This window comes from Telmatherina bonti (assembly GCF_933228915.1).
Source record: "Telmatherina bonti genome assembly, chromosome: 23".
Classification (NCBI taxonomy): Eukaryota; Metazoa; Chordata; class Actinopteri; order Atheriniformes; family Telmatherinidae; genus Telmatherina; species Telmatherina bonti.
In genome coordinates this window covers 15,817,653-15,841,420 of record NC_136632.1, presented here as the reverse complement: position 1 = coordinate 15,841,420, position 23,768 = coordinate 15,817,653, and the positions used below count along the sequence as shown (strand labels likewise).

General features: G+C 38.1%; 1 protein-coding gene across 4 annotated transcripts in view; it reads left to right on the top strand.

The window, feature by feature from the left end:
* Window positions 1-23,768, top strand: part of tbc1d22a (TBC1 domain family, member 22a) — a gene marked incomplete at its 3' end in the record, with an annotated part of 122,018 nt that overhangs the window by 25,262 nt on the left and 72,988 nt on the right. For 3 of the 4 annotated variants that reach the window (XM_079262904.1, XM_079262906.1, XM_079262907.1), the window contains exons 6-9: window positions 861-931; window positions 10,999-11,127; window positions 13,637-13,702; window positions 18,263-18,377. In XM_079262904.1, the coding sequence (XP_079119030.1) occupies window positions 861-931; window positions 10,999-11,127; window positions 13,637-13,702; window positions 18,263-18,377 (381 nt within the window). Of the gene's footprint in view, window positions 1-860; window positions 932-10,998; window positions 11,128-13,085; window positions 13,149-13,636; window positions 13,703-18,262; window positions 18,378-23,768 lie in introns of all 4 variants that reach the window. The other variant, XM_079262905.1, reaches the window with a different exon arrangement.

Sequence of the window (23,768 nt, the reverse complement as noted above, 5' to 3'; positions counted from 1 at the left end):
ATGCCAGGGCTCATATTTTATTTGAAAATTTCATATGTTGGCCTGCACCATATGTGTTGTGGTCACAGTAATGAGTAGAGACTATAAACGGGAGAGGATAAGAAGCATTTTCTACTGGTAAAACAATCATTTCTTGGCTTTATTTTTCATTTTAGTATATATTCTCAACTTAATTAGGAAAATGTATGGTTTAAATCAAAAGAATACAATGGAATTCTAATGTGTTTGTGTGTGTTTTATTTTTTATTAATCTAATATTTTAATTTACTTTTCAACTTTTTGTACAATATAATGAACAGCAAATCAGGAAATGAAGCAGGTTATGTTATTTCTGACTGTGAAAAAGGGGTGGGATTCAATAAGCACACATTCTTGTCATCCTTTTTTTTTTACTTTTAATGATTATGCTTTCTTATTTAACCATCTGTAACTTATGCTTACTGATCATATGAATTATTCAGATACCACACGAGCTTCTTTGGACAAGTTTTTGACACAGCACAAGGGAACAAACATCACAAAGTCTAGTGGGAGCACTGCAGGCATTTACTTTGGTCCCTTTGGGAAATGTCTAGGAAACTTCAGAGCTGCAGGGCATCTATACAGTTCTGAGCAGCAACAAGGCTGAGGTATAACTGGGATAGGTGTTGCTACATGGAAAGGATACTTTACGACAAGTAGTGGATGTGCACCATCACTGCCATTCTTGTTAAAGCTTTTATAAAGCTCGCAGACTGTTAGTAGGTCAAACTTCTGCAGAGCACTGCACACTGACATGGCTATCATTTATGAAGCAGTCTTTGTTGAAACATCTCTAGTTGTGACTCCAATAATTATACTGTTGTGTTATTCTTTCGCAGAGGAGCTACGGAAACTCAGCTGGTCGGGAATCCCACGACAGGTTCGGCCAATAGCGTGGAAGCTTCTTTCTGTAAGTTTCTAAGGCGACACTGCCACATGTTCCAAGATGAGACTTAATGTAACCTCACAAACATGGAATAAATAGCACATAGAATATCACAGGTAATAAACATGTTACAGATGATCTCAGACACACACAAATACACACTAGATGCTGTCATGACTCATGGTTTTTCTCCTCTTCTCCTCCCTGATTTTGATTTATGAAGATCGGTAGCAGTCCGGTTTTAAGATCTTTTTTTTATGTACCCCCCTCCACACCCCAACTTCAATAGGGAAAATTAATTGCGAGGCACAAATAATTTATTCATGAGAGGCACGGTGTGTTTACTCATTAAGCCATTGTTGTGGCGTACAGCTCTTAGTCTGCAGAGAGAAGACTGGCTTTTTGAACGCCATGACTCTCCCATTAATTACAGCACAATAGCTAATGTGCCGCAGAAAAGATGTCATTAAAGGTGTGTGTATGTGTGCCTATTTGTGACTTTTTTTTTTTTGTGGTGGGAGGTTACCAAATGGGTGGTTTAGCTATTAATGGCTGCTTTGTTTGGTACTCAGTTGAAGCAAAGGCTCATAACACCACATGAAGTCACAAAAGCAAGGGAATCAGGGGAGGGGAGGGCCACTTTAGTGATTTAAATGATTGTTGCTGTATTTGTTTTGTTTGTGTGTGTGTATTTGGGTCTAAGCTAATGTACAATAGATAACTCCTGATTAATATTTTGTCCGTGTTTGTTTTGTGTTGTGCTTCTTGGTCTTTTATGCTCGCATGAATATACACAGTGTGAGGATGTGCAAAGAAGTCAATGTGTGCACAAATGCTAATGGACTGCATTCATACAGAAAGGCTTACATTCCTGCCATACATACACTTGCATACCAATAAATACATCGTGGCTTACATGAACTTCAGCATCTTGCATAAGGACACTTACATATGTATTGTGGGGAAGCCTCTGACCTTTCTGGTTGGTGGATGATTTTTCTTTTTCTGATCCACATATACCCCGTGTATACATGCATAAATACATACATACGTAAATCTATATATATAACCTTCCAGTCAATTGATGTAAAGTGAACTTGGAAAGCAAAGCAGGCCCGAGATCTATTAAAAATGGAGGTTGGACCACCTCTGCTTCGCTTGAGGCAGGGGGAACGATGGAGCTATAGCAGAGGTATAGATAGCATGGAGGGTAAGGAAGCAAATCAAAATGTACAAAAACCAGAAAGCCTAAAGGACTCGAACCAAATTTTTTAATGAAAGGAGAACAAAGAAAAAAAGGGATGAAGTTAAGTGAAAACAAAACACTGTTGTTTGACACTCTAAAATGTAGACAAATACAATAATGATCCCTCCTCCACAAGTTCTTCTGCTTGTGCTGAGAAGCATTTAGCCTAAAGGGAATGGTATCACAGTTGTTACGGAAAAGTGTAATTACAATGTGGATAATTGGCACCATTAGTACGGCAAATGAAGTAGCCTCATCACAATGCAATGTTACAGTTTCTGTAACTCCCCCTTTGTTGTGTGATATCAAAGAAAATGCCTGCAAGCCATAATTGGCAGCAAGTTATACCTGTTTTTTTTCTGTCATTTTGTTTTATTCAGAATAATTCATATTTATCAGAAGGGAGTCAAAGAGATGCCTCACACTGACACCTTGTCCTTAGTCTTTCATTTAATTTAACTTAGTTCAACTCAGCTTATTTGTATGGTACCAAGTCACATCAAAGTCATTACAGTCCACTTTACAGGCGGTATCAGTTCAAACCAATTCACCAGAATCCAATCAGTATTTATGCAAGCCAATGGAAAGGAAAGTAGAGAGGAAAAACTTTTTACAGGAATTAAAACCTGAGGCACGTTTTGGATATTTGGTGTGAGAATAAATGTTTGCTTTTTTATTTTGTTAAAAGAAAAAAAAAAATCAGTAGTGTGTCAATAATGACGGCAATACCACCTATTCAGCTGTGATGTGCCTTCAGTTATTGTGTTGTAGACTATAGTTGGTGATGCTTTAGTTGCACACACTTTGCAATGACAGTTTCTAAATGAACCTAAAGATCTTTTGCTGTTTCATAGAATAAAGTTAAAGCACATTGACACCAGTACAATATATTTGTGTGACACACCTAATGGAATAATGCTCCCGTTCACTGCCGAAGTTTGTTCCCAGAAGATTTTTTTTTTTGTTGGAGATGTTTTGAAAGTATAAACATTTGAATGATTCTCACCTCCTCCTATAAGGTTTTCAGTAGATTTCTATATGTTAGAGCCTGGTGCAGCTTGAACTTTCCCGAAGGTTAAATCCAAGGGTCAGATGAAAGTGAAAAGTGGACACAGTGTGGAAAGCTCTCATTTCTTAAGTGTCATAACACTTGACTGCCTCCTCGGTCAGCTTGTGGTATGATCCACAGGAGAGATGGATAGGATCAGGCTAGAAAAAGCTATTCTCTGTTGAACACACACCACACATACACACTGAGACTCGGCCCACGCTATATTCCATAAACCTGGCATAGGCACCTAATAAAACTTCACTCCAGTGGCGTCCCTTGTGCCCTTCTCCTGCTCACCACCCTGCGCCAACTTATTTGATTTTTTTCTCTTTCATTTTTTCCCCTCTTCGGCTGGCATGCTTGAGCAACACTGTTCTTTTACTTGACAAAGATAAGAAACAAATTTTCCTACTGCAGTTAGCGCTTGACAACTCTCCACCAATGCCCTGCATTTACTGTCTTCACCACTATTAGCCGGAGTGAAAATAGAAAAAAAAAAAAAAAGCAAGAAAATAAAACGCTGAAAGCTTGCCGCAAGTAAAAGAACAATTGAAGCTCTTTGAATAGCTTACATTACTTCCTTTTACTATTTGAAAGAAGCTCCACAGGTTGCCCGAGGGCCTCAGAAACACACCCTGTTAAACTTCGTATTATTTAATAAATTATATCGTCTTTTTTCATTTGTTTAAAGAGCACTCGGTGTCCGAGCCTGAAGGAGAAGGAGAAGAAATTAAATGGCTTTTCTGCTTTGTGAACGAATGTCAGCCCGTGGCAAAATGTACATTTGCTAATGGAGCGCGGCTGTTAAATGTGAAGTGGTGAAAGAAGAGAAAACTAACTAGCTGTGGAAATATTGATAAAGCTAAAGGGCTCTGAGATGTATCAAGAAGCTGCTGCAGCAGAGACAGATTTTAAGATTATCACATAAAACCTTTACCTCAAAACATTGCAAATAAGAAATTCCCTGGAAGAAGAGATCTGTGCCATTTAGTTTCATTTGATATACAGTTATAACGATCTTCCTTTAATCTGCATTGCATTGGAGGCAACTTAAGCCTCTTGAAGTCTGGAAGAGCCGACTTTACTCTCCATATTAAACACTCAATGCGTTTGCACGCCAACACCACATTGGACTTTCAGTGTTCTCATACATTTAGAATGTAATGCAGTGACACATGGAATTAATAGTCACACACTGACTGAGAAAGCTTTGTGCTGCTTATCTTATTTCCTTCTATGTTTTTTTTTTTTTTTTTTTTTGTTGTTGTTAATGACTGCACCTTCAAAGTCCTGTTTAAAAATAAAAAAAATGTATTATAACATGCCCCTTACTTCACTAGTACTGTAAGTAAAGACTGTATGGAGGTCAGGATGCAATGGGACAAAGTTCAGAATTATGCAAGTTCTGGGTTGCTATTACATGAGGATACTGTAGAATATTATAAAAAACAAAACACAAGCTCTCTAACATGAGCTCTGTAAAATTGTAAACAAAGTTCTAATAAGTTTTCCTCAAAGGGAATGAGTTAATGAATGAACTTTATTACCACTAATGTTCAGAATTTTCTGAATTAAAATGGGCCTTGAATATACAATTTGGATACTTATGTACATAAGTTCATGTAATCCACAGGTAAAATGTTTTAGAATATTCTACAATCAGCAGATTATTAGGCAATTTGTTAGGGTGTCAGGGTTGGGTATAAAAGGCTTAGTAATTAAAAAAACAAAACAAAAAAACAAAACAAAAAAAACAACTAAACTTTAGTGTATGTTTTGGGGGGAAATAGAGAAAGAATATAGTTCTATAGCACTGGAGACATTTCCGTGTGACCAAAATAAAAACCTACAGTAGAAACTACTGTATGTTGACCCAGACAGTACTGCATAGAAACCAGTCATGTTTAGGAAAGATTTTGGAAACCATTTTTACTCAGTGTAGTCTAGCATTGCATCCAGATTCGTAATCTTGAGACGGATGTGGAACAGCACTTTGTTTAAAGCACTTTGAGTTGTCTTGTCCATGAAGTGTGATAGAAATGAACTTGCTTTGCCCTTAACTGTATTATACATGAAAGAAGTTGTTTGTTAGTTCTGTGATGAAACGCTGTTTTCTCCACTAGACTGGCTTTGGTAACTTACATAATGTGTGGTGGTACCACTGACGTAGAGGTGGCTGTTATATCTGCTGTTATGGCAGTGTCTTGTTGAAGTAAAGTTCTCATTTATTTAATTTGTGCAACAGTGGGGCAGTTTTCAGTCTACTTCACGAATGATGTGTTCCCACTAAGTAGAAATGAATTTAGTGAAACCTACAAAAAGTCACTTCCTCTAAATTCCCCAAATGGATTCCCCAAGCATATTCACCATGTTTTTATTTTTCATTTTTTATTTTTTACGGTCTACTAAAGTGGAGCGTCCTTAAGAGTAGATTAGATTGATGCTGGGAAGAATGAGCATATGAGGTGTGTGGAGACTGATTTACACAGTCAGGAAGAACTGCGCTGCCATGTTTTGCACCAGTGCCAGGAGCCATCATGCGTTCACGCCTCACTTTTCAGTCATCCATCTCTGTCTTTTTAAAGTTTCTGTTCAACCTTTAAACATGCATACGTACCTTTAAGTTTCTGCTTTCTACAAGGAAGGTGAGATTGTCCTTAAAGATGAGATCTGCATCAGTGTTTCTCAATCCAGGTCCTCAGGCCCAACCGTTCTGGATGTCTTAGGTGTGTTCCTGCTTCATCACATCTACTTTATATTTATGAAATTTCTCAAGTTCTTTGCAAGTCCGTTAACAGGCAATTCATTCAGTTCAGGTCTGTTTAAAGAAGGGTTCCTGTAAAACATGCTGGGCAGTGGGTCCTGAGGACCAGGATTGCAAAAAACTGATTTTCATAAATAGTTGGCTTCAGCTTGCAGCTAAGAGCAGTAATACTTAGAATTATATCTGTTTATGATCTAAGTAGGAGAGCAGGGGGAAATGAAGACTCTTTATAGTCTTCAGATTTCCCCGTGTGAGTGTGTGCTGCTGCCTTGTTGAGCAGTAATGCAGCTGCAGTGTGCCTGACCTCCACTAAGCTGTCCATTAACCTTCAACATGACCACACACTCTTCTCTCCCTCATTTGGCAGCGTGTACCTCACACTGGAACCCACAGCTTTGTAACTGGCCTGTACTGTTTGTGTTGATGTGTGTATGAAAGGGTTATGCGTGTGTGCATATGGAGCTGTTTCAACATGTCACGACTGGATATTTTGGCAGGAATTCAGTCTTAGCCAGTTCTGCAGACACACACGTGTCAGTCTGGTTGTGTGGTAATGATGAGGAGAGTAAATACTAGGCTGTGACGATATGCTTTTGTCCCAATTCGATTTGATTCCGATTTCTTGGGTGCCGATTTGATCTAAATTGCGATTCTTACAATTCTTTGATATTGCTGATTTTTGTAGATTTTAAAAAAAAAAAAAAAAAAAATATAAACATTTTTTTTTTTTTTTTTTTTTTTTTTTTTTTTTTGCTCGTCATTTTTCTTGATTTAAATTAGGAAAAAACAACTAAGTAGCTAGACAATCATTATGCTGGTATAATGCCCAAGAAAACAAGTACAAAGAACAATAAAAACAATAAAAATGACAACAATTTTATACTGGATTATTTTTATTTGAAGAAAAAAAAAAGATTTTTTTTAACAAAAACAAAACTATTTTAAAATTTTGAAGCAAATAAAAAAAAAAATCCTGATTTTCGATTTTTCTTTTTTTTTTTAAAATTCGATTTTCCCACCCCTAGTTAATACTGGAGGTGAAAAGGAAAATACATAAGGAAATTCAGTGATGAATGTGCTGACAAGGACTGAAAACTGAGATATTGGATGAGTGTTTTTTATGCTATGACAAACATATAAGTGATAAAAATAATGGTGTCTGGATTTAGAGGTATGTTACACATTTATTTATTTATTTTTATTTACAAATTTCATACTGTGCAAATGTGTAGAGGCATTCTCCCTTTATCTTTTCCTTCCAGTCACCCAAACCTTCTTATAAGTTTAATAAGTAGTCAAACAAGAGCTTTATGCAGTCCTTTTAAATAGCCTGGAGAACTATTTATGAATACTACTAAAAGAAATTATAAGAGAGGTTTTTGAGTTTGAAGTGAGTTTAAGCTGTGTTGAAGAATAAAAATGATTATACCAAATATTGTACAAATTCCACATTTTCTTCATGATGGAATGGCTTTTCATTGATTGTATTTGTCATTAAGCTGCTGCATCTCTTTTCTGGGTGTGAAAATGACAAGATGAGAAATCTTATAATGGTGTTGGGATTCATTGGATTGCAATTTGATATTTGCGAATATATACATTCCACCGCAAAGCAATTTGCTGAGTCAAGGACTGATATGTGAGAATATTGCTGGCTGATGAAAGAAAATAAAATTCTCTTCATATCAAGAAAAAGCAACAAACTAAAATATACTTTGTCAGTCACCTATCTATCTATCTCTATCTCTATCTCTGTCTCTATATATGATGGTAAATTTTGCTCAAACCAAGTCAAAACATTTGCATTTATTTCTCTATAAATGTCTGTTCAGTATTTTCAGTGTTTGCTAAATGTTATTGGATTGCAGATCATTAAATCAATGTACCAGTGTAGAATGGATTCCTTGTTTTGACTCCTAAAACGTCCTGTTTTCCTTGCAGTATCTAAAGAAATAAGGACTGGCATTGTGTTGATGTTTCTGCAAGGAAAACTGTTCTCTACAACAAATAATCCTCCAGACTCCCCAGACATCTCTTGGGCTTTAGTCTGGCTGAAAAATAAATAAGTAAAAACTAATGATAATAAAAACCACAAAAGGAGAAACTTTGTGTTGCTACTTTTATTGACTTCCCTCTAGATGTTTGCCAAACATTGATAGTTTGGATGTGTTTCTGTTTGCTTGGTAGCCAGAAAGGAAGAACAACAAAACAAAAAAGTCATCCTGCTTGCAAAAACAATGGATAAAGCCAAAAATGCACCAGTATAACAAACACCACACACACAGAGAACAGCATTTTTTAAGGCCCAGTACATCTGTTCAGTGCAATGGTGATTCCACAGAAGCAGCTCCAAAACACAGTTGCTCAGATGTTTCTGAACAGCAGCCAAATGTGTTCTCTTAAAAATGCTCAGTTTTAATTAAAAGTGATGAAAATTACATGCAAGAGACAGACTGACTAATGATGAGAGCATCTGTTTGCTAAAAATTTTACAAGGAACTCCACTTTCTAAGATCGAGCAGGGAGGATTTGGTCTTGATGTTTTGGGGAAAGTGAATGATGAGGGAAAACCAAAATCCACCAGCTTGCTTTCAGAGGTTTTTTAGCCACATGTCATGGCCGTTTTTAGTGGACTGACTCAAGTCTCATGCTGTAATCTGGAACTTTGTCCTTTAATAACATCAACGTGGGTGACCTTTGGTGTCTTTCAGGAAGTTTCAACAATATTTGGAAGTACAAGTAAATATTGCGTTAGCTTGACTGAAGTTGGACTTTGAAAAAAAACATCTTTGCTAGTAGTCCAACTAAATTCTAACTAAACCAAATTTCTCAAACTGTACAGTCGGGCAACGTTGTTGAGAGTTAAGTTTCCTTTCTGCAAATGTACGTGAAGCGGAGCTCATGCTGGTGATGGCCTTCACAACACGCTCCACCTTTCTCATACAATGCATTGATCTCCCTCCAATGCTTATAAACTGGGACAAGGCCAGTAGTCTTATTAAATGGCTTGGATGACAAATGGTCATCGCTCGATTTAACAAGGCGTAGAATTATACTGACTCAGTAATGTACCTGTTGCAGTGATGCGAGTCTGCAACAGCAAATACTCGGTTATTGGGAAGTGACGAGATCTTTAGAATGAGATTAGAGGAGGGTGAGAAAATAACCACGGACCAACTAAAGGAAACCAACTTGAGACAGCTGTTTTCTGCGATTGTTCTTTTCATTCACTCGTTTTCTTTACTGGGATTGGTATTCAACCCTTTCATGCATAGTGGCCATATTGGACACCTATGTACAAGCTTTTTTTCTTGCATATCCATGAATGAGGATGATATTGTTGTAAATAAACCACCTCAGTGAATGTTAGCGAGTCATCCAATATGTGTCCACTCACTAAAAAATAAAAAAAAATCTATGACATAATTAAACATAATGTAATAACGCAAGTTTGTGTTTGCGGTAAATATTAAATGAAAAATGATCCAGCTATATTTTATACAAGATTTGCATTGTATAATTATGATTATTTTATAAATATTTATAGAATACATTCAAAGGAATCATGATAAATTCTAAATATCACTAATAAACAAAAAAAGTATCATTGCATATGTCTGAGGTAAAATATTGTATTTAAAAAAAAAATGTTGCATTGTTTTTTGTTAATTCACACATGGAAGGGTTAAAGTACTCTTTTAAGTTAAGGCAATGAAACTACAGGGTTAGTGTTTGGCTAACATAAGTCAGGTGTTTAAAAGTTTATTTATTGGTAAAAAAAAAAAAAAAGTGAAGAGCTTCACAATGTTTAGAGTTTGGAAATGGGTTGAAAGTAGAGCCAGTCCCAACGCCACGAGGCCCATTTTCACAAAACAATCATCTTATTCTATTCTCATCGTCATAAGCTGGGCTTTGCTCAGTTTGTTGCCATGGAGATGTCTCTGTGGTGAAATGACAGGAATCACTTAATCTATTAAAATGAAAAAAAAAACTCATAGAGCAACATTTACAAAAATGCTTTAAAAAGATTAAACCAAACAAACAAAGCCGCGTTTATAAGCCAGATGAGCTTTTTTTTCCCCCCACAGGAGCAAGTTTTTACAGCCTGCAGTCATGTTTGAGTTCAGTTTTGAAATTTTAAACCCAGTGAATATTTTAAACCCCCCGCTCCCAGCTATTGGCTTTTTCTACACATTTGGTTTGTTGAATTTAGACTTGGCTTTTTCCTAATTGCATAAGGCTGAGTGCACAGCGAGGATGCACTCTCTCACAAATGCACGCTGGCATTATGTGTCTGACAGACTCATTCCCACACAGAAAAGGCAGCCCTCAAGCAGCAGAAAGTTTTCTTTTCGCAGACTACTTGTATTTAATCCCAGGTGATGGAAGTTTGGTTTGCCGAACAACTTTACTAACAAACTCGCAGCAGAGTTTAAAAACAGGTCTCACGATGAAAGCTCATTAAATACCACTGACATGAATAAATAAAAGACAGACGACATAAAACACTGTGGTTTCATTTTAAACACTGTCTTACTGACTGCAGAGCTGAATTAATGAGTCCCACGTGGAGCCGCAAGCATATCTCTGTGCATGCATGGGAGAAAAAAAAAAAAAAAAAAGCAAAAAGACAGGTATATTAATTAGGAGGCTATCGCCAGTTAATTTTGGTCTTAAACCACTGATAGTATGAGCAAATATTTCTAGTAAATTGAAACAAATATTCTGCATATGAAATGAGTTGCAAAAAGTGCAAAATAGAAAAGCTTCTGTTGATGGGTTTGGCATAAAAACAGAAAACTTCTGGCTTATTTCTGTCCAAAAGCGACTTCCCATGCAACTTAATAACATAATTCCCTCAACTTATTCCCAAAATGCACATTAATGCATACAGTATCATTTTGAAACCCTGTTGTATCAAACAGAATGAATAAAACTAAGCCGAAATTAGAAATAACATTTTTTTTCACTCCCTTCTGATATTCTTTTATTTTTAATTCTGTTCCTGTGTGTCTTTGTCACTCCTCCAGGGTTACCTGCCAGCCAACGCAGAGAGACGAGAAAGCGTTTTACAGAGGAAAAGACAGGAATATTTTGGCTTCATCCAGCAGTACTACGACTCCCGTAATGATGAACACCATCAAGACACATATAGACAGGTATATGCTGCAAAACAAGTGCTCACAAATTCTTATACATGTACTGCTTTATCCCTTAACTGGGCACATATATCTCTGCTATCCAGAAAACAGCCTTCTGTTTTAGATATTGCTCCAGAATAAATGCAAGGACTACAAATGTGTGTCTGTGTCCAAAAATAATGTTTTTGACAGAATTTGGTCTGTTTTCAGGACTACTGGAAGCAGTTATATGGCAAAAAGGGCTTGTTATGTTTGGTTGTTGTTGTGTTCTCTCTTTCCATGTACTCACAGGACTGTCAGCGCATGTCTGTGGTGACACGAGGGGAATGTGGTCGAGCTCTGTTCACAGAGAAGAGAAGACCAGCTTCAAAGAGCAGCTCAAATGAACACTTTTCTTTGGCTAGGAAAATATCTACTTTCACTGTCTGTCCTTCTCTCTGTCTGTTTATCTGTCAGCCTTTCTCCCCCTGCTCACTCTTTCATTTTAACACTTGACTACTTCCCTTTCATTTCAGGCTGATAAGAAACATCAAAGTGGGGCTGTCAATCGCAAAACACACACATTCTTCATATTGCGTCCAAATTCCCATTGATTTCCTCCAGACTGTACTGGCTTACTGGCACACAAAGTCTTGATGATTGTTTGGATCATGCCTCCAAGCCTTTTCTTCTGACACATTCTGCTTGTTTTAGACTTTTTAACCAATTTAACCATATGTGCTTTCACATATGGTGTGTTGGCATGATAGCAGGTTTTTCTTCCATTTTTGTTTTCCTTTTAGATTTGACGTTTTGTGGCTGTCAAGTGTTTTCATGAAGTGCGCCTCTTTGTTTTTGTCTGTTCATAAGGGATGGATCATCTATTTTTAGCATCTTGTGTGTGCACCCCATTGGACATTTTATATATTTGTTTATGTAGCTGATCATGTACCCAAACAGCTTTTTTGTACAGTATATGCAAACACTTACGGAGCCACAATAGCCACTTAAACTAACTGTTTTAAGTTTTTATTTCCTAATAAGCTTGAGATAGTGACGCAACTTCGACAATGATGCACTCATCCTGCTCTCCAGCTGTTGTTTGCAAATCTTTTCAACCATCATTGTTTTTGTTCATCCGCTACCTGTCATTGAACATGACTGACAAGAGGCTGGAATCAAAGGCTGTGTTTAAAAGAAAAATATGATCTCTGGTCAGTGCCACTGCTTCCTCTTGTATTGAACTGCAAGTATAAAAAGGCACTTCTTAAGACTAAATATCCTGAGCTGATCTACAAAGTGGTATTTAAACGTGGTTCAGCCTGGAGGTTCTTTATTCGTTGCCAAGTAAATGAGAAAGCGTTTCAGCGACAAGTTCAGATGTGCAGCGGTTGGAAAAGTAGGAGAACCTCAACCCAACATAAGAGCTAAAAGGTCACTGCTTCCAGACAATTTTCAGTGAGATCATCAGGAAGAATCATTTAATTCACAGAATTTTTCATTTTAGCCTTTGTGTCTTTTTTTTTTTTTTTTTTTTATAAATGCCAATTAAGTGAACATAAAACAATGATGCTGTGTTAAATAGAGAAGGGCTTAAGACAATTATAAAACACCATGAAAGAAATTAAAGAAAAAAGTACTTAAAATGAGTGTAATTAAAAGCTATAAAGCATAACTCGAGCAAAAGGGACTTTATACTGGTCTAAAAGCCAATAGATTTGCATAATTTAAATTTAATTGGGACCAATGACAAATTCCAAATTTTTAGCTCCTTAGACCACCATCTTCTGCTAACTGTAAGACTATAATCTCCTACGTGGACACAGGGTGTGACCCAGGTTGAATTGTACCACAGTTAAAAGTCTCACTGTGCTGCCTTTTGGAGCATCAGAAGGATGTTTTCCAGCTGATCAATAACCATCTTAACTTGCATTGTGTGCGTATGTTTGTGTGCGTGAGTGAGTGTCTAATACATTTTTCTTCCATGTTGCTGTCAGATCCACATAGACATTCCTAGGATGCATCCTGAATCTTTGGTGCTGCAGCCAAAGGTGACAGAGGTAAGGTGTCCAGAGTGGACAGGACTGTGGTTCCAGCTCAGTCCTCAGTCCAGTCAGAAAAAATACAAGCCTCACACGCTTACAGGCAGCCGGGGCTGTTTCAGTTGGCTCTGCTCCACCTGCTGCCCTGCATCCGTCTGGCTCCCTTCTGACGAATCTATCCGCCTGTTGTATTGTTCATCTGTGGGGTAAACACTCTGAAATGGTGGGAACGTAGTCTCACAAAAGCAGAAATGGATCCAGCAGCGTCTCCACGCGCATAGTATCACCCAAACATCTCATTATGCAAAGGCACTCATCTGCTCACTTGCATTCATGACGACAGCTCCTGTCCATTTCAGAGAACCCAAACCCCAGCCTGACTTCAATCAAAGATACCGATCCACTAACTGTTGCTCTCACTCTCTGTTTCTGTCTGTGATGGCCAGACCTCTGCTAACCTGCCCGTTGCTTCTGTGTTTGTCTTTTCTCCGTTTCTCTCTCTGCAGATTCACATTGACATACCGAGAACTAATCCTCTTATTCCTCTCTTTCAACAAGCTTCTGTCCAAGAGGTGAGACCCCTGCAGGAGCACACACACCACCTCACAAAGCAAGGTTTTTCCTTTCTGCTTTCAGGCAGATCAGTGGAATACACACACAAAAAATAAAGAATCAGTTGATTACTAAATGTCAGTCAGTGTTTTTATATAACAATAACAATAAAAGGTAGAGGCGAGATTAAAAATTACAGTATGACACAAAAATAATTCTATCTTTTTATTTCTTTTTTTTAGTCGTGTCTGCCTTTGTTTTTGAAAGGAAAACCCTCGCTTCAGCACGCTGCATGATCTGCCGTCAATGCAGACGCATAAATTAAGAGCACACGTTGAACAAACTACTAATTCCTACAGTCATGCATGGGATCAGATATCCCTAAACTGTCATTCTGCATGGTTAGCACTCATATCTCTTTATTCTGCTTTGTTTGTGATTCTAAATGCAGCCTTTCTTGTTACAGTTGTGTGCTGTGATGTATTAGATAGAAGAAATAACCAAAATAAAAACATCTTTACCATTATCCTTGACAAGACTCTTAAAACAAAGAAAAATTAGGCATATAAGTAATTATTGGGAAATAACATGTCATTTGAGCAAAAAGAAGACATTTTAATGAAAAGAGACTTTTATGTTTAACACAAAATGACAGATGTAAAGTAAAGAAGCTCCTGTTTTAACCATGAATATACAGCTGTGTTAACATCTGGTTTCTGGTGTGAATTGAGTCTTTTAACTTCACCCCCTTTTTGGGGTCTGCATCTTTTCAGAGCGTTCATCTGCTTGGCTTTAATGCTGATATTAATGTGGACACAAACTGCACTCTGTAGGAATAAAAGCATGTTAGACTTTACACAGAGTAGACTATGTTAGCCTGATAATCTCAGACATGATCGTTTACTTCACTGACAGTTTTGGGGTCAGTCCAAGCTTATGTAGTTACAGGTGGTGTTCATAGACCAGTCAAAAAGATGTCACACTTCCTCTTTCACATTACTTCCTTGGGACATTACTTCCAGTCTTTTGTGTTTAGTAGATTTAAGTTAAAAATTGTTGCCTGTATGAGTGACTTTTCAGCTGTGTTGACAAATATGTTTTATTTATTTGGAAAATTAGCTGCTGGTGCCAAAAAATGTTTTGTTTGTCATCTTAACTGGGATACGGAGCATAATTTACTGCTAAAGTATTGTAATATTAATATATTAAGTACTTTACTACTGATAATAAATTGATGGCAAATCAAATACACACAAAAAAAAAAAAAAAAAAAGTAACTTCCCACTTATGACTTGTAATGAATTGTAGATGTAGTGATATGAATTTAGGTGGATAAAAGACAGGATGTTGGATTGTCCTACTCTTAGCTGGTGCTCTGAATGTTGCAGATCTGAATTAACAATTGAGATAATATTTTCTTCTCCCAAATTTATGCTGTCAAGCACAGAAAGTGGTTTTTTTTTTCCTTCTCATAGTGTGCACTTTGACTCATTTAAAGTTTTGGAATTAGGTGAACTACCCGGGGTGTATTCATTCATAAGCTTACGTTATCATTACTGTGCTGCTGGGAGGCAGAAGCGAACAGGGAAGCAGAAGCTGGAAGATACTTCAAATACACACTTACAGATAGGTGTGAGTGAGAACACAACCTTACAAATATACACACAAAATACTTAAAACAGGCAAAAAAAGGAGAAATGAAGAAATATGCAACAACCAACAGACTCAGTCACATCCACACGTTGATGCCTGAGGCAGTGCCCCCCCCTCCCACTGCCCCTGTTTGGTTCAGGTTTACAACTCTGCACTGTAATCAAAGACTTGAGGAGGAAAAGCAGATTAGATAAGGAAGACTCCTCACCGTCTTCTCTACAGTATTGACTACTACTGTGAATAGTTAATGTTTTCCACCTCTCCCAGAACCCATGTTTTCCTCCCTCTCACCCCCCTCCCTCCCACACACACACGCACACGCATCAGCTCTCCTCCCTTCAACAGCCACCATTGCACACTGAAATATTCAGTCTGCGTGCTCCTCAAATATTTCTGTATGCAGTCGACATCAAAGGCCCCACCCACTGTTTCTTTTTTTCCTTTTTCCTTCACAGTCAGACCTGTTGCAGTGTTACCTTAAAATCACCTCTGTGTAATTTACCTCCCGTTTGTCACCGAAAAGCAAATCTCTGACTGTTTTTAATCCATTTAAATAGTTTTAAGCTATGATCATTTAAAAATAAGGTTCATTTTGAGCTTTTTTAAAAAATATAGTTTACTGTTTTTATTCACTTTCTTGAGATTAGCTTTATCTTTTTTTTTTTTTTTTGAAGTAGTCACAAGCTAATAGGTTGAAGCCATACAGGAGACACAGGAAAGCTGCCGTCCAGTCCTGGGAATGCACTCTGTTCCTTGGTATATCTAAGGTTAATGTGAGATGAGCAGTTAAACCAGAAGAAGATACTGCTCCAGCCACAGAAGTGCTCAGATGGTACTAAACAGGGTGTAGGCATGGTGCTGTGTGCAAGCAGAGAGGCTTTATCTGGAGTTGCCAATGTGAAATATGCATGTCAGCCTTAGAGGTTGCATGAAAAGAAAGTCCCATTACCAACCGCCGGGGTATCGCCAACACCTCTCCCCGTTTGATGGATGTGACTTTGATGGGGAAAGGAAAGGTGTGAAGAGAAAGCCTGAAAGAGTAGCATCTCACCAATCTCTCCTACTGTCTGACATTACCATGGCTATGTTATGTTCCATAAAACAATGAGCTATGTGCTTATTTAGAGAGTGACAGAACCATGACATCTCCCCAAAAAGCAAGAACAGGCTTAATGGGTGTGGTACATCAAGATGTGGCGAGTGTGTGCGTTACGTTAAGGTGGGTTGCCATTTGCACACAAGAACAACAAGCCGAACATCAAGCCTTCTTTTTATTCACTGAGGCTGACAGCATTAAACAGCCTCCCATAACGAAGATGGAAGTGTTTGCCTTGCAAAAAAATAATGTGGAGAAGTAAGATGGAGGTGGAGACTGACTCAGAAGGGAAGAGCAGGAGACAGAGACAAAGTGAGAGGAGAGAAGAGGGGAGACCAACACCAAAGCAGAGAACAAAGTTCAAAGTGCGTCTCTCTTTTTAAACAAAAAAAACCCCAAACCATTCAGCTGAGGAGGGAAAGCATATGAGGTGCAGCTCTGTGATGACACAACTGAAGAGATGGTTCAGCTCACATTCAGACTTTGCTCGTCCATTTATATTATGTCAGAAATTCTGAGTTAATTTTATCACTCAACATTTTTTATTTTTTACCAAGTTGTTTATATAAACTGATAGTCTTAAAGATATAGTCTTTGTTTTTACTCTCCGAGTGGCGTTGTGTGAGGTGCTGCTGAGCAAACATTGTCATAGCAAATAGCTTTCAGAGCTCCGATATTGGAGCATCTGTGATGAATCCTGGTAGGAGAGTTAAGCTACGAGCCAAAGATGAACAAAGTTTGCCCAGATAAAACTAAACACCTATCACTTCCACACGTTCACATCAAGCTGTTACTTGTATTCTGTGTTTACCTGAACTGTGAGGCTGCGAGTAAAACCTACCACTGATCAGCTTTGTCCATCAGGTCTCACTGTTAGGCCTTATTTTAAAAAAAGGCTGTTAAAAAAAAAGTACTGTTACCTATTTTTACTCAATCTTAGTATTTCAGGATTAAACAAGCATTATTGTGCGATGCAAGGGGGTGATTATTTAGGTGTCAGAGACCAAATTCAAAGTAACCTGCAGTGAATAAACTATGCACATATATTAGTAATTCTAATGTGCATTGAAACCCACTCAGGATTTCACTCCCACATCATTCAACTAAAAAGATCCTAGCTTCAGTCAACATGACAGGGAACATAAATCCACCTGCGAATTGTGCTCCAGTGTTTTCAGTGTTGCTTTTGGCTCCCACATCACTGGCCGTACCCATCTGACTGTTTGTCTTCTGCCAGCTTGGCATGCTTGATTCCTGTTCTAACTTTTTCCCCATCTCACTTTTATAGTCAGCATCAGCTATGTTACACAGCGCCGTGTTTCCACAAAAAATCATCCGGAGACCTGGCACAGTGCTGGAAAAACAGCATTCAGACAAGGTGTCAGGAAGGAGAGTGGTCATTTATATTCACTTGAAAGTTTTGACCTCTAACCTTTTTCTTTAATTACTCGCCGCACTGTTATGAAAGAGATGTAAACACATCACAAAGGTGCTCACGCCTCATGAAGAGGTCCAAGGAAACGGCATGCTTCAGAGCAGATATATTAAATAATGTCGGCACGGTTGAGTTGTTTTCGGGGAAACACTGCTTGTAAACAACATCTGATGTTAGAACCTGAAGCTGTTAAAACTGCAGAAAATATCTATGAATGTGACTTACTAGTCTCACCATTACAGCACAAGAAATGGCCGATTTTTCAGGTCATTTTGTACTTAACAACTCCAGACATAAGCTAAGGGATATACGAGTATTGAATAGATTGAGTTTTGTTATCTAACTGCTTTTCTGCTGTTCTGACACTGCGTTTGTCTCTGTGTGTGTTTGTGAAAGATTTTTGAGCGGATCTTGTTTATCTGGGCGATCCGCCATCCAGCCAGCGGCTACGTGCAAGGCATCAACGACCTGGTCACGCCATTTTTCGTCGTCTTCGTTTTTGAGTACATCGGTGAGTAGCATCCTGCCCTCTCTGCCTGTCCTCATCCTCTTCACCTCTGCTTTAAAACTCCCCAGTCTTCTGTGCCGTACGCTTTTGAAGTGAGGATCTGTCGTCTCTTTCTGCCGTCCCTTCTCAGAAAGCATTGCTCTCCATAGTGCATAGTGGCACCTTTGTAGCTGGCAAATACCTGCATTTATTCTGTGGTTCACCAGCATAGGCTGCAGGAAATCACTCCTGGGACTCTTGAGACTGTCAGTCTTTTCACAACTCTGGTCGATGAGCTCTTCCAGTAGCTCTGTACCCTCTATTGTGCTCCATCTTTCCTTCTGTCGGCTCTTCTTCTATTAAGATGCACGCTTCAGTCTTACTTTGTATTCATTTGTGCTTTTAAGCTCTACTTATGAAGGCATTTTCTTGGTTAACACATGCGATTAGACAGCATGTGTGTGTGTGTGAGAAAGAGCATGACATGTGTGGGCGCTTGTGTGTCTGTGTTTGCACACGCCCAACTGTTCCTTCCAGAGCCCTCCTGCTGTTTGCGTTTATGTTATGCCACATTTACGCAGATGAATGTTTTATTTTACTCTCACACTTAATTCCTCTGACAGCATAAACACACTCCTTCAAAGCACAAACAGACTGTAAGCAGTTGGAAGAGAGACAAAGAATGTCAGAGTGAGAGCCATGTGAATTTCATCATAATAATCGTGCTCGGGTTTGTTAAAAAATACATGACCCGCCAAAAAATCTTTTGTCACCATTGTTTTTTTTTTCTGTCTTTTGGGGCTGTTTTTATTTATTCTTTAGATGTTTGATTGTGAAAACAACAGTGAATTGTGCCATCATGCAGAGAACTTTACATGTAGAGGTTATCATTCGGAGGTCTTGCATGTCAGGAAATTTGGAGGGGGGAAAAAAAAAAAGTCTTGTTTTTGTCAGACTCTGAAGTTAGGTTTACAGGAACAAACTAGATGCTTGATAGGAATTAAGTGGATCAAAAGAAGCTGGACTCTGCTAGTCAAGCAGGCTTGATTGACTGATCTTTATGTGATGTGAGCATCTTTTATGAAAGCAGATCATTCAGGTGGGTTCACACATTGCCAAGGAGAAAGGGCATCATTTAATCACCTTAGAGATGCAATTATTAATTTTATTAATCTGAGAGGTTGAGGGATTTTTGGAAAACTTGAACAAAGTGGAAAAAATTATATTCAATTTAAAAGGAAATTAAATTGATGTTCATCTCTGTGATAAGCATTACAAATGTCCAACTGATGTGTTAATAGGGGAATTTTTGTACAGTTTTTATCTATAAAACACACACTTATTGATTACCACAACACAAAGTTCAGTTTTCAAGGTCACTTTATTATCTCAGAAGGGTGATTTCCTTTGCAGCAAGCAAGGACCAAAGATAGAAATACACAATTAACATAAAAATATGAAAATACTCCAGAACTCATGATTACCTGATGCTGCTCCAGAGGGTAATGGAATAATCTCACAGTACGATCTGTCAGATGTTGTTCATTCAGGATATTTACCTCATTTTCAACCTTGGAGGTACCAGATAAAATTTTTTTAGTCCTACTGAGAGAATCATGTGAGTTATGACCTGCCTTCTCTTTGTTCATTTAATATGTTCATGCATGTACTCAAAAACCCATTTGTGTGTTTTTGTATGCAGTTTGTGAGAGCTAAACACAAGTTCATGAAATTTCACTGAATCGTTTTCCCAGTTTTCTATGGGGTGAAAAACAACTTCCCAAACCTCCTCCTTCTCAACCACATCCTGAGAGTTAAAGGATTTTCCTGTTTTTAAAAAAAAAAAAAAAAAGAAAAAAGAAGAAAAAACCACTTCCTCCCTCCCTTTCTGAGCTTTGTTTATAATCAGCATCACATACTCTCAAATGGAAAACATGTACAGAGATATTTCCACCCCATGCTGTCACTGCAACACTGCTGGATGTTTGCATTTCTGCCTGCTTCCTCTGCAATGCGAGCCTGTCTGTGCATCGTTTGTGTACACGCCGTCTGTTTAATTTCCTTACGCTACGTTTCGGCCCATCAAACTCTCTTTGAAGCCATTCTAAGTAGAGCTGCTAAGTGGAATCCACAATACTCAGAGGAATTACATCCTCACTTTGGACCCACTGTGGTCACAGAGATACAATTAGGATGCACAAGTTAAATGTAAGGAAGCACGCAAGCGGTTGAACTTACCGCTTGAACCATTGCTTTTCCGTATTACTTTTGGCATGCAGAACTTTACTAGGCATTAATAAGTGTTAGTTTTAAAGCATTTCTTTTACTTTTGCTGTAACTTTTTGCAGCTTATGCTTCTTTTAGTACAGCATGATCCAGCAGCAGGGTTAAAGCGATAGTAAGGCTTCCAAAATGATGCTGCAGTGGAAGTCAGCATCTTTATGAATCATTAGAATGCTTGTTCGAGTTTATAGCATGTCTAATACATTAAACTGCCTTTGAATAGCACAGAAAGTAGAAAATGTACAAACAAAAGAAGAAAAAAATTTGATAAATTCAAAACTATTAAAGTACGATTGACAAGTATGAGCTCAGCCATCTTAAGAGTGTTTTGCAAAGGAAGCAATCAAAGACGTTATCTCACAAAGCTGAAGCACTTCCTACTATCTGTATTCAAACTGACATGGAAAACAAAGACTTTCTACAAAAATCTTGCTTATGATGTCTTGACTCTCGTTTATTCACGCGTTGTGTTGTCTTGCTCCCTCTCCCTTTCCTTTCTTTCATTTTTCTCCATTTCTTGTCTCTACCTCTATCTGCATTTGTTTTTCCTCTCTCTCTCTGTCTTCCCCTCTCTCTGACTCTTGTCAGATCTTCAAAGCATCACCTTGTGCTCCGTTGCCGTGTACCTCCATGTGCTGATGAGCCTTGAATAACATACACAGCCAACAAACCTTCAAACGTGCCTGGCTGGCATCGTACATGATGAGTTGATGTGCTGTGTGCATCAGAAGACAAGAACACCTAACAACAGCAGAGATAGAGAGAGATAGAGAGAGAGAGAGAGACATGTTTGGCTCCTTTTCAGATGGGCCTTGTGCTGCTCCTGTTTGGAAGGCTAGAAAGTGTGAGATATGCTCCCCTGCTCTTTGTCAACTCTTATTCTTTCCCTTTTTAAAGCTACTTTCTATTTCCCTGTTTTGTTCTTTAATTCTTTCTAACCTTCTTTTTTCTTGAATATTTATTAGGTTTACACCTAACATATAGAAAGCACGCGAGCGATTGAACTCTTCACTTGAACCATTGCTTTTCTATATTACTTTTGGTGTGCAAACGGTGTCTAATAACAAAGGTGGTATTCTTGAACACGACAGCTAGAAAAACTAAATTAATTCATAAAACAATGTCCACATGTGATGTACCTTAATGAAAAAATGGATTGTTTTTTGGTTTAAAGTGCTTGTATTTTTTTCTAATTTCTTGCAAAAACATCTCAGAGGTTTTCTGCTTTTTCCAAAATAGTGGTTTTGACCACATTTATGTGAATACCTTCAACAGAAGTGTTTTTATCGATTATTTGGCTTCTATTGTCCCTTCAAAATATTTCAGTCGCGTTCAAGTCTTGGCTTGGACATGGCCATTTCATAAACAAACCTTTTGATGCTTTCATTATCCGTCAAAAACGGCCACTTCATCTTCAGCCTTCAGACTAGTAGCTTCGTTTTTGCTAAAGCAGTTGTTGTCACAATACTGGATTTCCAGAGGAGTCAGTTGCCATTCTACTTTGGCTGTTCAAGGTGGAGCTGTTATGCCTTTGTTCGACCCTGTAGCTCCAACAATGTCAGACACAGAGGCTTGTGTAAGGTGATGTGCCTTTGAGCTGGTGTTTGAGTTCTACTTAGAGCCTGGTAAATGTGTATGTGGAAGAGAAAGCCAAAAATGTGAAGCACACCCCAGAAAATAATAATTCTGTTGCCGTTCTTCTCACTCCAAGATGGGGGACATGAAATGTGAAAGCATACACTAACACAGCGCTCAGCTTGATCTGTCTGGTCAGTATAAATGATTAAGGGCAATGGTGGCTAAACAAGGGGGTCTTTAATGTCATGATATGGTCAGTCTTTTTAGTGAAAAGATATGAGTGGAAACTTTCCAGTCCCTGAGGGTGCGGCCTCAAACCATGACATGCCCACCACCGTGCTTTATAGTTGCTATAAGGCAGCTATGCGGTCATTGTCATTGTTCTGTGCTAAACTTATCTGCTGGGAACTTGGCTAAGGCACAGTTACATTTCAGTTATGATTTAACTTTGTGTCATAATGACAAAAGTCTAATTGCTAGTCATATCAATGGCACCTTTTTTAAGCAACATCCCACTCTGTCTCTCAAGTTCAGGGTAGCATGTCCCCTGCTCATGTTAAGAGCAAGCAGTGACAGTATATCTGTTAAAAACTTGTACTACTTTATGGTTATGTGACAGATGCAGTCTTTGGTTGATTTAAAAAAGCTAGAGAACAAAAAACTAAATCAGTCATTAAACAAAACAACTGAGTGTGGTGGAGTCACTGCAAGAAAACGAAATGCTGTGCAAGATTTGTCAGCCAGTATTTAATGCACAATAAGGTAGCACCACAGATTTATTCCACCATTTGAATATCTAACGCATAGTGGACGATGACTGAGCAATAATAGAAATAAATAATCATTCTGGTATTTATTCTCAGCTGGAGCCTATCCCAACAATCGTTAGGCGAGAGGCAGGGTACACCCTGGACAGGTCCCCAGTCTGTCGCAGGGCAAAATAAGAAAGAAGAAGAAAAAAAAAAAAGGTTTAAGAACTCAACAACTTATGCCATAGAACCTATTTATTTCCTTAACCTGTGGAAAATAAAGGCAAAATGTTTATTTTATGTGACATTTGTTTGAGTGCATTACATTTCACTGTAGCCTGACAAAAAAAACAAAAAAACAAGCAGTGCATATGTTGCACGTGTCCATATGATAACAAAGCTTTTGACTTGCAATGAATTCTCATGAAAAACCAATAATAATAATAAAAATAATAATAATAATAATAATAATAAAATAAAGAATGAATTATTTAATGTTTGATTTACCAAGGTGGAATGATTGCCTGGTGCAGCGTGACAGTTGTTGTCCTGCAAGTTGTATATAATCATTTGACAATACTGCAGCTTTTGAGAAGTTGTCAACTCCTGGCCTGGTGGTTGGAGAGGTGGACTTAAAGCTGGATGTTTAAGTCCCCAGACTGGCTACAAAGGTGAATTTCTGTTGGCCCTGAGCAAGCCCTTAATCTCCCAACTTCTCCATGTTCACTGAAACATGGCAGTCTACTGTTCACTAGTGTAACTTGGGATGGGCAAAAAGTAATATCCCTGCTGGGATCAATAAAAT